Source organism: Podarcis gaigeae, assembly GCF_964106915.1.
Source record: "Podarcis gaigeae genome assembly, chromosome: 13".
NCBI classification, from domain to species: domain Eukaryota; kingdom Metazoa; phylum Chordata; class Lepidosauria; order Squamata; family Lacertidae; genus Podarcis; species Podarcis gaigeae.
This window is the reverse complement of record NC_139689.1, coordinates 31,626,738-31,643,403: the sequence shown is the minus strand read 5'-3', so window position 1 is coordinate 31,643,403 and position 16,666 is coordinate 31,626,738. Positions and strand designations below refer to the sequence as shown.

General features: G+C 44.4%; 1 protein-coding gene across 4 annotated transcripts; it reads left to right on the top strand.

Annotated features, from left to right (window-relative positions):
• Positions 1-56: 56 nt before the first annotated feature.
• Positions 57-14,261, top strand: PRR29 (proline rich 29). 4 transcript variants are annotated; one of them, XM_083708877.1, is made up of 6 exons: positions 57-252; positions 2,182-2,275; positions 3,485-3,600; positions 4,279-4,469; positions 5,675-5,827; positions 6,433-7,177. In XM_083708877.1, exons 1-6 carry the CDS (start codon positions 196-198, stop codon positions 6,497-6,499), a joined length of 678 nt encoding a protein of 225 aa, XP_083565003.1. In that variant the 5' UTR covers positions 57-195; the 3' UTR covers positions 6,500-7,177. The 4 variants fall into 4 exon arrangements, with proteins under 4 accessions (XP_083565003.1, XP_083565004.1, XP_083565005.1 ...); XM_083708878.1 differs by lacking the exon at positions 6,433-7,177 and adding an exon at positions 14,129-14,261 and having other exon boundaries at positions 58-252; positions 5,675-5,745; XM_083708879.1 differs by lacking the exon at positions 6,433-7,177 and adding an exon at positions 7,320-7,477 and having other exon boundaries at positions 61-252; positions 5,675-5,745.
• Positions 14,262-16,666: the final 2,405 nt, after the last annotated feature.

Below are 16,666 nucleotides of genomic sequence, written 5' to 3'. Positions count from 1 at the left end.
ACTGTGGGGTTATTACTACATTTTTATGGTGTTGGGCAGCCCTGTGGGGTTTGTGCTGACAAGGCACTTTCTGAACAACTAAAAGCCACCCTTCAGGCAGGCAGGGCCAGTGTGTTTGAGCACAGCTCCCTTAGCAACCAGCCTGCTTTGTTTCCTTGCTTGTATTGGCTGCCACCAAGCAGTTGGGGCCTTGCAATGGATCGGAGGGGCCAAGGGACCGCCTCCCTACCAGTGCACCTCATTCAGCAACCAGTAAGTCATTGTTGCGGGCTGGGGGAGTCGAGAGGGAGCCAGAGTTGCGCCCCTGAATGAGCAGCAGAGAGGAGAGTCCCTTGGGACTACGAAAGATCTGATTTATCCTCCCCACATCCCACAAAATAATCTCTAGGTTGCAGTAGGATGCTGGCTGCAGGGGCGGGGTGCAAAATTTAAAAATTCTGGAACAGACTATTTTATGCTGTGTCATCACTAAATCTGCAATAATCCCCACAGCTACAAATGGCAGTTGGAAGACTAACCAGAGAGGGTTGGGGAGCTGGTGCTGCAGTTGCCCTGTGCTAAGGAAATTAATGAAGCTTTTTAAAAAATAAAAAAGCTAATTACCTTTGGAGGGGATTCTGCAGGATCATCTAGCAGTTAAACCCTCCTGCAGTCTTCTGTCTCACAGATAAACCCCATGACCCAATTGGGAGGCAGTCCGCAAACTGCCTCATTGGATCCTGTCAATGAATTTCCCTCCTTCTGCCCTGGACTTTGCATGTGGGAACTGGCCCCACACAGCAATTAGGGGTTGGGGAAAACAGTTCCACCACCACCACCCTTGCCTTGAAAATCCCCCAAGGAATAGGATTACACAGCCTCCTTAGGCAAAGGGGAGAGCCACACAGTATATTTTAACAGTGGCGTAGCGTGGGTTGTCAGCACCCGGGGCAAGGCAAGTAATTTGTGCCCCCTAACCCGTGGATTTGCGCCCCCTCACCCTACCCCCCAGATGTTGCACCCGGTGTGGCCGGCCCCCCCTGCACCCTCCCACGCTACATCACTGTATTTTAAAGCTCATTCAACACACATTTAAAGGACATGACTTTGTCCAAAGAACCCTAGGAAGTGTAGTTTCACTCTAACAGAGTTGCAATTCTTGACAAACTACAGTTCCTGGGATTTTTTTGGGGGGTGATATATAAAAGTATCACTTGGAGCCCCCCCCCCCAAATGTTGCAGAGCAGAGCCTATGTTTCATTCCATACGCTCTTCTGTATGGATGGATGAGGAATCCAAGGGCAAACGAAGGTCAGAATCTTTGTAAAAGGTCTTCTTGCACAGAGTACAACTCTTGGAGTCACAACCTCCTAAACTTAGCGCCAATAGATATATTGCCTCCCCAGACAGCTGCTTGGGTTGCTTGCACAGTCAGACCAGTATTTGGCAAAAGGGGGGCCTTCTCACATGCGAAGCTAAGGGGGGCAGGTGATGTAGGGGACACATGAAGCATCTCCTGATGTTTGTGTGTGTGTGTGCGTGCGCGCACTTATAAATGTTGCTGCCGTCGCCAAATGTTCCAAAAGGAATTCAGTTGGAAACAGAGCATGCTTAATCCACTCCCAAGGCTGATTTTCTAATCAAAAACCCACCTTGTTGTGCTTCCCCACCCAGAGGGGAAACAATGCTGGGTCCATGATTTTCCCACCCCATGCTAGGAGAAAATCAGCAGGAGGGGGGATTATTAGGAAAGAAAAATAGGAAGCTTCCTTATATTGAGTCAAACGACTGGCCCATCAAACTCACTATTGTCTACACAGACTAGCAGCAACGCCCCAGGATTTCAGGGTTTCTCCTAGACCTACCCAGAGATGTCAGGGATTGAACTTGGGACCTATTGCATGCAAATCATGTGCTCTGCCACTGAGTGAGCAGACAGTCCGTGGGGAAAGGTTTCAACACCCCATCAGCCCACTGCTGCCCTCATCAGATTTGGCGATCATCCTCTGTTTGGTTGCAGGAAAATGTCTGTCTTGCTATCATACCCAGTTTGGCTCTTGCATCAGACTTCTCATTAAATAAATGTAGAAAAGAAAAGAAAAGAGGAAAACCTGGCCCAAGAGGGAGCGGGGAAATGACCTCCTAAGAAGAGACAGGATTTATTTGTGCAGACCGATTCTTTTCTCTGACATTAATTCTCAGATTCCGCAACAGCCAGAGGTGACAATTCTCCAGCAGTTGCCCTGGGCTACATCTGTTCCTCCGACATCCAGCAAGGCAGGGCACATCAGGGAAGGTAGGAAACCTAGCACAAGAAAGCCATGCCTGCCATTAGCAGGAGTGTTTAAAATTCTGCGCCGTAACCCACACACCCACCCCAAGGATCCGGAAAGGCAGGGCTGAATGTAAATCATCTGCATCCCAAGACAGGCTTTATAGCAGATTGGAAGGCAGAAAATAAATGCACCAACCTCTCCACCTACCCACCCTTTCTAAATACCCAGACCCTTAAATGTGCAATTTAAATGTTGGCTGAATTTTCGTTCTGTGGGCAAAGATCTACAACTAAATTTGCAGAGAAGGTGGTGAGTAGAGTTGCTGCTACCACCAGCGTAATAGCAGGAGCAGAAGAAGAAATACTATGTGGACACATCGGGGGGGGGGGCAACAGCCAGAGTGTATTCGGGGCCGCAGCATTGGTGGCCTGTGCTGAGGGAAGCCTGTTGCTGGTCCTGTAGCCCAGAAAGGAAACAAGTTTTACAAATCCACCAGCCAAAAGGAGCACAATATCAAGATGCAATATCACCCCACAGACTGCACCCACCAGCCTCAACTGGGTTTTCAAGGCCTTCTGAAAACCTGAAATTTGATTATGACTTTACAGGGGTCAGTTGTGAGTCCCAGAGTTGTGGCTTAGACTGCCATGTGCATAGATGTCTGTCATTGTGATATACCCAATCCTTGTTTGAGAAACTTAAAAGGAGTGATGTCAACTTCCCTTATTCTTTCAACTGCAGGGAAATTGTATTCCCATACAGTGCTACCTCAGGTTAAGTACTTAATTTGTTCCAGAGGTCCGTTCTTAACCTGAAACTGTTCTTAACCTGAAGCACCACTTTAGCTAATGGGGCTTCCTGCTGCTGCTGCTGCTGCCGCGCCACCGGAGCACGATTTCTGTTCTCATCCTGAAGCAAAGTACCCGAGGTACTATTTCTGGGTTAGCGGAGTCTGTAACCTGAAGCGTATGTAACCCAAGGTACCACTGTACAGTATATTAGCTCCTAACTTAGTTCACATAGTCTAAGCATTGGTATCTTCTTAACTAAGCTACTTCTCTTGTTTGTAGAATTTCACTTGGTTAGCTCGCTGTCCAACACTTCACTGTACTGAAGATGGAGAGATTGTTTCACTGCCCAGCTAATTTACAAGGCTTATATCTGCTATTTGTCTTTGCAAAGTGCCATCTATGGCCCAGAACATTCACTTCACCCTTTCTTTCTGGCAGATTTAATGGATCTCATGATGATACAGAATGCCCAGATGCACCAAGTCATAATGAACAACTTGGCCATGTCAGCAGTGGCGCACTTTGAAAACAGCCCAGCCCAGTCTCTGGCACAGGTAGGTAACTGAAAGGGAAATGCTCTGTTCCACAGATGGAGGAGAATTTTGGTTAGTCCACATTTTTAAGCAAAGGAACCTAATTTGCACTCCACCTAATTTGCACCAAACTAATATGTAGGTTGGAATGTAATTTGGAATTTGCACTTCTCTGAATTTTGCAATTCAGCTCATAAACGAACCAAAATGTGTTTAACCTGTTTGTTTTAGGGTAAAATAAGTTTAGAACTGCATGCAACAAGCTAAAATATGCATTTAAGTACATCTTTAAATATGAATTTTCATTTGGACTTTAAAAAATGCAGGCTAATGTGGAAATTACGAACAAACATGTGAGACACAGGGCGGAAATAAGCTGATCTGTTCATATTTTAAGTGGGAAAAGAGGTTGACATTTTCTCCTTTCCTAAATAATCCTTCTGCCTTGCACCCCGGACACAGCCCTATCACAATCTAGCATGGGGTTGGAGGACTTGAGATCAAAGCTGGGATTGAGAGCAGAGGCCTAGCAGAGTGGAGGGTTAGCTTAACTTTTATTTTCTTTTGTCTGCTTCAACTCTGCCCCAACGACTCTTCTCCATAGGAGATAAAATATACCCGGTCGCCCTGGAGGAGGAAAGTGGGGTCGATGTATTCCAGTGGACATTTCTCAAGCCTTTCACCCTCTCTTTCCTGCAGGTATCCCACGTCCCTTGGCAGATAGAAGAAGAGGAAGAGGATGACCCAGCCCCCCTTGTGTTCCACCATCATTATGCCCCCTACCCAAGCATTATTCCTTTCATGGGATGGCAGTCTCCATCCCGGGTTCAGCAACAACCTGCCATTCGCCATGTAGGCCCAGACCTTCAGGTGATGGGGAGGCAAGACAGGTCAGTGTAGCTGGAGATGGGTTTATGAGGAAAGGATAGCACAATCAAATGTGGAGGGGCACAGAACTTCACGGAGATGTTCATACCTGCAACTCAACACTCCAAACGTTGCATTCAAAAATATAACACTAGCACAAGTAGTGAGATAATAATAAACACTCGCCACAAGACTTCCGGGACAACGATGAACCTCACAGAGCTGTAATTCCCAGCACCAAACCACAGTTCCCAGGAATCTTTTTGTTGTTGGGAGTCATGTTTTTGCAGCCAATATCTCCCAACTTCTCACCAGGCAGGGCAGAGCCAGCTCGAGGGATTTTGCAGCAAATAGTGCTTTCCCCTGACCCCTCAAAGTCAAGGTGAGCATAGTACCAAAGCCAGCCAGGTTATTCTGGCACGTCAGGCAGAAAATCCCACTAGGAACCTCTCTCCCTACCTAGCAGTAAAATCACACAGACAATAAATTTAATAACTAACCATTTGCTGCCTTAAAACCAGCTGCCTGCGGTGGCCAGCTAATGGTACGGCCAGGATCCTGCCCATCCAAGTTCTGCTGCCTGAATAAATGGCACAGATATGGATATGGGGCCTTTGTTCATGATCCAGCCCCCTTCTTTCAGTCCCGGAGAAGGACAAGGAGGTCTGTAGAGCCCTGAAACCCCTGCACTGTGCAGGCCTTCTTCCTTTGGCCTCCAACATTTTCACCAGACAATTAGTAAGCATGTCCAAATTCAATTTTTGCTGCCATCATAATAAGGCCTAGAAAAGTGTCTGAAAAAAACACACAAGACAAGACATGAAAGATGATACTTTGGGGGTGCAGGCATCTGTAATAATAATAATAATAATAATAATAATAATAATAATAATATTTATGCCCTGCCCATCTGGCTGGGTTTCACCAGCCATTCTGGGCGGCTCCATATTAAAAACACAGTACAGCATTAAACATTAAAAACTTCCCTAAACAGGGCTGCGTTCAGATGTCCTTTAAAAGTAGGATAGTTGTTTATTTCCTTGACATCTGGTGGGAGGGTGTTCCACAGGGCGGGTGCCACTACTGAGAAGATCCTCTGCCTGGTGAGCATTAGCTAAGCTGATTCTCCTACTTGCACTGAGCAGTTCTGTGAGGCACACAGAATTTCCAGTGGAGATTTTCGCACCCCAGTTTTTACTAACTGTCCCATCTTGACTTGTCCCAATAGGGAACCAGTCCCTCCACCCCCACCACCAAGCGCCACTGGAACTGTGATGGCCGATGTCCCACCAGCTTCAGGTAAGGGTGCAGGCTTTGAAGCATCTGTTTCCGAAATCCCCTGGCAATGCTATTATTTTCCCAAGCCTTTCCGTGCAAGTGGGCTTTGTGGGAATGTTCTGGGGTGCAGGAGAGGATATATTGACTAATTATATCCTTATCCAACTTGTACTAACAAGTTCCCAAAATATCAGCAGAGTTTATAGACATTCCCCTTTAAGTACGCAACGGTAACGCTTACACAGGTTCGCTAGAACCTCTATAATAATTACTCTGGTAATTTCCCCTTTGTTCCCTCTTAAAATACAAGACACGACACAGTCTTTATAAAAGTATAAAAGAGTTTACTCACGTTCTGTTCACAATATGATCCCAGAAGGTAGGCAGGCTTAAAAAGGTTACATACACTTAGAAACTATCTTATAGGAAGATAGTACTGTCCTCTCTTGGCTGAGAGCCAAGAGAGCATGTTGCTCCTTCAGAAGATGAAGATGGCAGAGAGGCAAGAGGCAAGAGAGAGATGGCTGGTCTGCCCTGTGCTTTTATCATTACCTGCACAGGTGAGGCCACACCCACCTCTGGTCACATGCGGAGGAAGTCCGTCCCCAGGAAGTTTACCTGCTTGCTGGACAGACATCCCTCCCCATGTTCTAACATGTACACTCTAGGAATGTTGTCATTGACTGCTCCTGTGTTTACATCCCACAGGCTTTTGGTATCTCTTTGTCCCAGACATCCTAATGCTGACACCATGGCACCTTTGCCACCTACTTAATGTCCTATGTCATTTTAGTCTACTGCGCCAACCCCTTCCCAGCCTGGTGCCGTCCACGTTTTGTTTTGTTTTGTTTTGACTACAACTCCCATCAGCCCCAGTCATCATAGCCAACAGGATGATGGGAGCTATAGTCTTAAAAGCCTGGAGGAAACCAGCTTGGGGACAGCCGCTCTACACAAACCTATTCCCTCCAGCTCCACCTGTTCAATACTACTACTACACGTTCCCTGCTTCCCCCAAAGTCCTGGAGCAGCACTACAGGATTTAAAACACTGGAAATAAGTTCCTTTCATAATATTTGCTTCATCTACAGATATATAAAAGGAGAGCCTAGGTGGAGGCAAACAGGCACTTCCACAGCAGGCGGCCAATCCATCAGCCCTGCTTCTCCATTTGGCTTATTCACAGCTCACTCAGCGTTCTTCCTTCCTTTAAAAAACAACAACAACAACCCTGCCCCAAATTGTTTTCTAAATTGACTCTAAATGCTTTCTCTTCCTCCTCCCACCAGCGGGAGGATGCCACCTTCCTAAACCCTGATGGGTGCTACAATCCAGGGCTGTAGAGAGATTCCCTGCCAGACATTCCTGGCCATTAAAGTCCATTTCAATTCTTTTGTTTCAGGACCCCGATTAAGATGGCTCAACTCCCAATGCTATTAAATATATCTAAGATAGACAGTGCTGGGGGGGGGGGGATCTGGGGCTACCTTTATGCACTGGCAAGGCTGACATAAGTGGTTCCTCCTTCCAGAATACTATGACTACACTGAGGCACGGAGGTGAGGTGAAAGTCTAACCTGCTTGAGCATTTACAGAACAAGACGCAGGCCTCAAATTCCGCCTGGCTGCCCCTTCAGCATCAGAGACTGAGCAAACCTCACTGCTGTGACATGGATAACTTGGTGGCATATTCCTCCCCTTGTTCGATCGAGGCCTCTGAGTATGTGCATTTGGAATAAACTTCATCAATTTGTCTGAGTTGCATTTAATCATAAGAACGTAAGAATAGCCTGCTGGGTCATGCCAAAGGCCCAGTTAGTCCTGGACTGTTCTCACAGCAGCCAACCAGAAGCTCTGTGGGAAACCCACAAGCAACAGCCCTCTGTAGATCAGTGCCAGTTATCTGAATAATTTATATAACCATCCTTCCTCAAAACTTAAGGCAGGGGTTGCCAACCTCGTGCCCTCAGATGTTGTTGGACTACAGCTCCCATCATCCCTGATCATTGGCCATGCTGGCTGGGGCTGATGGAAGATGGAGTCCATCACCAATGGGAGGGTGCCATGTTCCTACCAATGCCTTACGTGGAGATGGGAGAATCTGCCCAGTTCCCCTCACACAGCTACAATTCCCAGGGTTCCCTGGGAAGAAGGACTGACAGCTAAACCACTCTGGGAATTATAGCTCTGTGGGGGGAATAGGGATCTCCTAACAATTCTTAGCACTCTTCAAAAAACTATTGTTTCCAGAATTATTTTTTTGGGGGGGCATAACTGTTTAAAGTGGTAGCACTGATTTTGGCAGCAGCAAAAAAGAAAGAAAGAAAGAAAGAAAGGAAAGGAAGAAAGAAAGAAAGAAAGAAAGAAAGAAAGAAAGAAAGAAAGAAAGAAAGAAAGAAAGAAAGAAAGAAAGAAATGATGATTAAGGAGGGGTGAAAATCAGGATCAGCTGAAATGGGGGCTGTGTGTATGGTACGTTTGTATCCAGCTTCTGTGTATTTCCTGTGTGTGTGTGTGTGTGTGTGTGTGTGTGTGTGTGTTGTGTGTAGGTGTCCTGTGTGTTATATGTGCAAGTGAATGTGCATGCAGAATGTGGGATGGCCACATACCCTCTGCTCAAAAAAAAGTTTAGCCACTTCTGCTATAGTGAGTCCCAGCTCACCAACTGAGGACCAATGGACTACATCTTGTAAAAAATAAAAAAAAAGACCTCCCTGGGTTTCCCCAGACATGTTAACCAATTTCTGAACATTCTGGCCATTTTCAACGGACAAATCCCAGCAGACAAATCACAGGGAAATTCCAGACGTATGACAGCTTACCCCTCTTGGCCTCATTTAGGGAATGCCCAGCACATGGAATAAACTTTTACAAATGTGTTCCTTTCCAGATGTTTTTGTTTAACACTGTTATACTTTCCGGTCATATTGGCTGCATTGTCATATGATTGTCCTCTACGTTTACTGGCATCTATTTCAAGTTCACTGAAGTAGTTCAGTATCAGCTCAGTCGTGCTTTCACCGGTGTGATCTTTAAGTTCAGAAAAACTCCAAAAGCATTCAACTGGCAATCTATCACTAAGAGAAACATTATCTAACAATGACAGCAAGTTGATCAACATGGGAAATATTAGATGTTGAATCAAGTGATAATCTAAAATAACCTGCCTGTTTGATGTCGCTCAGTATTGCTTCTCAAACTGTGTTAGCCATCAGCTGCATAACTTCTTCACATGTAGCTTTGGATAAGTATGATGACTGACTAGAGTCTTTGCCGCCATACTGATTTATGTGAGCACACAGGAAGGGATCAAATTTGGCAATTAATTCAAGCAGTCTAACAAATTTGCCATTGTTTGGTGAACCAAATATTTCATCATCTCCCCTAAATGCCAAGCGACGTTCTGCCAAAAGGGAAATCACTGAAACAACTTGCTGAAGTACATGCCTCCAGTAATCCTGCTCTGCTTTTATTTGCTTTTCGAGTTACTATGTCAGTGTTTGACCATGCTTTTTCATTAAGTGTGTTAGCAAAGAGTTCATATGATTTTTAAAATTTCCATGGGGTTGAACAAGATAAGTATGATGCCAGGCATCAAATCTAATACAAGCTAAAGCTGTCATTGGGGTAAGTTGGTTTGCATACAGAACAAACTTTTCCTTTCGAGGGAGAATGAATTATTTGAGCAGAAATGGGCTTAGTTTTTGTGTGTTCACTTTGAAGGGTAAAAGGTCCGTCCCAGTGCTGACATTCCGATGGGCCTTCCTCAATCTAGAATGATATTTCTTCATTATTTATTGTGGCCCATAAGCCTATGTCATTATTGTATCTGTAATGAGTAGTAGCATGAACAGCTGGTATTTTTGTGTGTGCAATGCTACGCTTTTTGCTGAGATCATTTGATTTGTTTTCCAATTCTTTAAAATGCTAATGAGTTTGAACTGCTGCTTTTGGCGCAGCTACCTTTGTGGCATGTTCCTTCAGTGCTTTGTGTTAATTATTTGGCTGTAGGTCTTAACACTTCATTGTCACTTTCTCCAGAAGTTTCTGTAGTTACTGACAACAGTTCTCTCTGAAGTTCTTGGGTGGCTGCGTTCTGTATATAATCTGGTTGTTCTTCAGTTAGCTCAGACTGCTCAGCGTGATCTTCTTGATTTCCTTCTGTTTGCAAACACAAATGTTCTGTATTTGAGGGACTGGGTAGGGCTGTTTCTGCTTGTTGTACGAAGCCATATGACATGATTAGCTTTAAATGTTTGAGTATTTCCTTCTGTTCTTCTTGTTTTCTTTTACTAGCACCACTCTCATATTGCTTACTCATTATTATTTTCACAAAAAGTGAAAGTTAAATATTACTGTGATTCACAAGGATATGTCAATCAATCTTCAGTTGCTCACAGAATGCGTGCTATAATGATAGACAGTGAACTGAACCCTTCATAGCTGACTTTATCATTTGACAAACCTTTCTAAGTATGCACCTGTGTAAGTGCTGTACAGTCACAGACTCATACATGTTGAACGTTACTAAGGCCCTGGGCCCAGATAGCAAAATCTGCCTGTTTTAAAAATATTTTTTTGGCAAGAGTCCAAGTCCCCCTAGATTATGAGGCCCTGGGCCACAGCCCACACAGCCTGTGTGTAAATCTGGCACAGGCTGAGACTCTCCATTGAGCCATAACAGCCTATCCTTGAATTCAACCCACCAGCTCTTGTTCCCTGAGCCCCCTCTTCCTCCAGCACCGGTTGTAAAGAGTGCTGTCAACTCAAAATCAACATGCAACTCTCTAGTGCATGGGTAGGCAAACTAAGGTCCAGTCGCCTTCTAAATCCGGCCCACGGACAGTCCGGGAATCAGCGTGTTTTTACATGAGTAGAATGTGCACTTTAATTTAAAATGCATCTCTGGGTTATTTGGGGCATTGGAATTCGTTCTTTTCCTCTCTTTTCAAAATATAGTTCGGCCCCCCACAAGATCTGAAGGACAGTGGACTGGCCCCCTGCTGAAAAAGTTTGCTGACCCCTGCTCTAGTGAATTGTGGTGTTGTTGCTGCTGCTGAATCATATCATTCTTCCAAGAAGCTCAAGGTAGCGTGTGTGGGTCGTCCTCCCCATTTTATCTTCATAACTAGCCTATGAGGTAGACTGGACTCAGCGATTCAGCGATGTGGTGATCAGTATTGAAGCGCAGGAGCTCCACGTGACCCAGTGCCCATCGCCACCACAATATGCAGGCAGCTGCAGTGATCCTTTAATATATTTATTTTAGTTCTGTTTATTTCACTTTGACAATGTATACATCGCTTAACTATAATTGTCCCTAAGCAGTGTACAAGTAATCCAATGAAGCGTTTGGTTTTTTTAAGGAAGGGTGCACATCACACATTTAAAGCACATTTACACCCACCACCACAAATCCAGGGAGCTGTAGTTCAGTGTTTCCCAACCTTTTTTGGGCAAAGGCACACTTGTTTCATGAAAAAAATCTCGAGGCACACCACCATTAGAAAATGTTTAAAAAATTAACTCTGTGCCTATATTGACTATATGCCGCTTGGGGCGGCAGCCTGTTGCCCGAAGCACAGGGAGCCCTACGGAGGGCTCCCCGTGCTTCCGGTGAGTGTCTGCAACCCTGCGCGCCCGGCAGGAGCTCCTGCCAGGCGCGCAAGGCTTGGGGCGGCAGCTTGTTGCCCGAAGCACAGGGTGCCCTACGGAGGGCTCCCCGTGCTTCGGGCGAGTGTCTGCAACCCTGCGCTCCCGGCAGGAGCTCCTGCCAGGCGGCAAGGCTTGGGGCGGCAGCCTGTTGCCCGAAGCACAGGGAGCCCTACGGAGGGCTCCCCGTGCTTCGGGCGAGTGTCTGCAAGCCTTGCGCGCCCGGCAGGAGCTCCTGCCAGGCGCGCAAGGCTTGGGGCGGCAGCCTGTTGCCCGAAGCACAGGGAGCCCTACGGAGGGCTCCCTGTGCTTCGGGCGAGTGTCTGCAACCCTGCACGCCCGGCAGGAGCTCCTGCCAGGCGCGCAAGGCTTGGGGCGGCAGCCTGTTGCCCGAAGCACGCGGAGCCCTCCGGAGGGTGCCCCGTGCTTCGGGCGAGTGTCTGCAAGCCTTGCGCACCCGGCAGGAGCTCCCGTCGGGCGCGCGAGGCTTGGGGCGGCAGCCTGTTGCTCTAAGCACATGGAGCCCGCCTCCCTCCCACGGCACACCAGGCAAAGTCTCGCGGCACACTAGTGTGCCGCGGAACACCGGTTGGGAAACACTGCTGTAGTTTATCCATTATGAAGCTACAGTTCCCCTTACAAACTACAGTCCCCAGGATTCTCTGCAGCAACTCACCTGCTTTATATGTATGACAGGTATGCGGCCTTAGCTAAAACTAAAAAAATCAGAATAAAAACTGCTGGTTTTTAAAAAATATATATATTTTTATAATTTTCAATTTTATACATTTCAATAATTTTTTACAATCATTTTAACATTTCAAAACCCGACTTTCTTCCCCCCTCTTTCTGCGGTTCCTTAAATTTATTTTTTATATTTTCCACATATTCCAAATTAACTTAATCATTTATTCATCTACTTTAAGTGTATACTCTTATAAAACTGCAGGTTATTACAATAATCCTGCCAATGTTCTTATCTGTTTACAGTTTTTTTTGTAAATATTCAATAAATCATTTCCATTCTTTTATAAAAAGTTTGTTATCTTGATTTCTTACTTTTCCGGTAAATTTCACCATTTCTGCGTATTCCATAAGTTTTTGTATCCATTCTTCTTTCGTCTGGACTTTTTCTTCTTTCCATTTTTGGGCAAGTAACATTCTTACCGCATGCAGGAATAAATTTCTATACAGTTTGGGTAGTTCTGTCCCTATAATTCCAAAAAGAAAAGTTTCTGGTCTTTTTACAAACCTCGTTTTAAACATCTTTTTCAATTCATTATATATCATTTCCCAGTAAGCTTTAATCTTACTACAACATAAAAAGAGTCTATTTTCTCTTTCCATTTCCAACACTTATTTGATTTTGATTTATACATTTTTGCCAATTTACGTGGTGCTAGATACCATTAATATAACATTTTCATATAATTTTCTCTTAAACCATAGCATGCTGTAAATTTTATATCCGTATTCCACAATTTTTCCCATGCTTCCAGATCTATATTATAACCAATATCTATTCCCCAATGTATCATTGAGGGTTTTATTTGTTCAACCTTTGTCTCCCATTCCAATAGTATCTTATACATTTTAGACAGCACTTTTACATTACATTCCAACAGATCTCTCTCCAATTTTGATGTTTGTTCACCCAACCCTCGTATCTTGTCTTTGTTAAACACTTTGTTCAAATGATGCTATTGTATCCATGTTGTTAATTTTCCTGATCCATAAAGACTCAGTAGGTGTTTTTCTCCCCAGATATCAATTAGACTTAAATTGTCTGTCATCTTAAAAAAAAAAAAAAGCCTTGGTTAGCTTCCCTTCTTTGTATCACTTTTTCTTATAGTCCTATCCCATTCCAGGGAAGCTACACCATTCACATCTCCCATCAAAATTACCTTTTCATTCATATATTCAAATGGAATTTCTTCAAGCCTCATAAAAGTCAGTTTTTTCCTCATTTGGTGCATGTACACCTATTAGCAATAATATTTCTCCTTGTGATGTTTTCTGTATTATCAATATTCTTCCTTGCTCGTCTTTAATTAATTGCTTTGGATCTAATTCAGGTTTTATATACATTATCACACCTCTCTTCTTTCTTACATCAGAGACCACAAAGTCCCTTCCCAATCTTTTATTGATCAAAATTCTTTTAAGTTTCTTTCCGATGTGTGTTTCCTGAAATCAAATCACGTCCAAATTTAACCTTTTTTATCTTTATATGTCACAGATTCTAGGACTTGCCGATCAGAAAGTCGGCGGCTCAATTCCCCGCGAGGGGGTGAGCTCCCGTTGTTCAGTCCCTGCTCCTGCCAACCTAGCAGTTCGAAAGCACGTCAATGTGCAAGTAGATAAATAGATACCACTCCAGGGAAGGTAAACGGCATTTCCGTGTGCTGCTCTGGTTCGCCAGAAGTGGCTTAGTCATGCTGGCCACATGACCCGGAAGCTGTACGCTGGCTCCCTCGGCCAATAAAGCGAGATGAGTGCCTCAACCCCAGAGTCGGCTACGACTGGACCTAATGGTCAGGGTTCCCTTTACCTTTTATCTTTTTACGTATGGCCTGTATAGTTTATCCATCCCGAAGCTACAATTCCCTTAACAAACGACAGTCCCCAGGATTCTCTACAGCAACTCACCTGCTTTATAGGTATGGCATGTGTGCAGCCTTAGTTAAAACTACACAAGCAGAATAAAAACTGCTGAAAGTTGTTGTTTTTTTTAAAAAAGCAAAAACTTCAGTCGGTGCCAGAGGTCTAGCAGGGAGGATGCGCAGAAAGAAGACAACACAACTTCTCCTTCCACCCCACCCCACCGCAGTGCAGAGAGAAGGACTGAATCTTTCATTCACCTGGTGAGCAGAGGATTAAGGGCTGCTAGATCCTGTGGTGTAAGTACATTCCTTACAGATGCTGCCCACCTTGTCTTCTCCCCTCCTGCCCAAACACTCCACTTTTGGCCAGCCCTGGATCAGTTCAGGTGGGGTGATCTGGGCTGCCTCAATCCAATCTGGCCAAAGCTTGATCCACCCAGATCGACCTGGTTTCAGTGCCGAGTCCTAGTTTCAGTGCATAGTCCTAGTTTGAACTGAATGCAAGAGGAGAACAATATTGTAAAAGCTGTTAAGTGTAGGCTTTGGGGATTATTTTTAAATCCTATTATTATGTGGTCTTCATCAGACAAGGAGGCTCCCCTGAAATGATGCAAGATGGGTGTCGGTGAACATATAAATAAACTTACAGCCCCACCCAGTTTTCTCACATGGTTTCTCTTCTGAGGCAAGTTGTGCCCTGACTGACCCCTTATCATTTATCCCTGGTTTGCTGTAACCTTCCTTCACCTTTTGTTGTGGTGGTGGTTGTCATTATCTATAGTTTATTAGAGTTTTCAGATTATTACAGCTAAAACATGATTTGGGTAATTCTGCCAGCTTACAGACTCATTTTTCATTTCCATATACAGTTAACAAGTCCTATATCATTTTAAATATAATTTCCCCAAGTTTCATTACCCGGAAATGTTTTTCAGAATGGCATTTTACACGTGAGTAAGGCAACCAGAAGTATGACATGCAAGATGACTCAGAATTCCCCCCCCCCTTCAGTTAAAGACTTCTCCAAGAAAGCAATAAATAGGTTAGTGTCATTTTATTGTACTGATTGTTTTGCTTTCTCATTTGGTGAGCTGACATTGAATACAGAAATACATACTCCCCCCGCAGCAACAACAATCAAAATAAAAATCTATGTTTTGCTGTTTTTCTCTTATTTGAATTTCTTAGCATTGAGAAAATGTGTTGAAGTATTACTTGCAATGAGTTTTACATGCATAATTTCTTGTGACCAACATAACACCACAGTGTGCTACATAATGTGTTGTCATGTTTGTCATTTACATCTCTTTTTAGGACTGGCATAATTCCTTCCCTGATAATTTTATAAGCCCTATTATTTGTACCATACCATCAATTTAGTGCAGTGGTTTTCAACCAGTGTGCCGCCTGGCACCCTAGGGTGCCTTGAATGATAGTCAGGGGTGCCACAGGCAACACTGGCCTCTGTCCCTCTTTCCTTCCCTCCCTCTTCTGATTCCCTCTCATGTCTCTGCCTCCCAAACGCTTGTACAGCTGTTTATTGCAGCAGCCCTGGTTATAAGCTCCGCAAGCAAATGGTACCTCTGGGTGGCACCTCTATTTCGGACGGGAGGGAGGCAGCTCAGAGACCAGTGATGGTGGCAACATCTGCCCGGAGGACTCCCAAGGAGAGGGGAGAGGAGAGGAGCCTGAGGGGACTCTCCCCAAGGGAGGGTGTTCGAAAAGGGGTGAGAGGCTGCCAGCTCTGCAAGCAAGGGGTGACATATAGTAATAATAATACCTTTATTGTCATTGTACAACCTATATACAATGAAATTAAACGAACCTCCCCCCCCCAAACACTCAATCTCTTAGCGAACAACACACCACCTCGCAAGTCAATTTCGCTATGTTATTTTCCATTCTTAGACATAACTGGAATCCTAAGCAGAAATAATGTAATTGGTTAAGGGAGCCATGGACTCAAAAAGATTGAAAACCTCTGATATAAAGCACGCCCCCCCCCAAAGAAGTGCAAGTAGATAAATAGGTGCCGCTCTGGTGGGAAGGTAAATGGCGTTTCCATGTGCTGCTCTGGTTTCAGTGTTCTGTTGCGCCAGAAACGGCTTAGTCATGCTGGTCACATGACCTGGAAAAATTGTCTGCAGACAAACACCGGCTCCCTTGGCCTGTAAAGCGAGATGAGCACCGGCAACCCCGGAGTTGTCTGTGACCGGACTTAACTGTCAGGGGTCCTTTACCTTTACTTTTTAATCATTATTATTTATTGATTTTCTATACTGCCCTCTATAAGCTTCATTTGAGAAGCTTATTCCATTTTAAAAGGATGCAATTCTTAATTACAACATATTAACTATAGATATACATTACCACCTCCAGCTGTTTCCAGATTCTCTGATAAACAAGTTCAGGAACATTCAGCTATGACTCACACTTGATAACAGAATGTAGTCTAATCTGATTAAAATGTATTGCAGGTGAAAATGAACAACTCCTAAACTCTTGATCAGTTTGAACACAGAAAAGTCTCTATATTGGCCATGCTTACATGTATAATAATAGTCTGGTAAATGCAAAATCAAGTCAAGGTAGCCTATGAATATATAAAAAAATCTGCACCATGTATAAAGCAACTTACAATATAACTTTATAAAAACCAGCTCATAATCAAATACATGGCCAATACA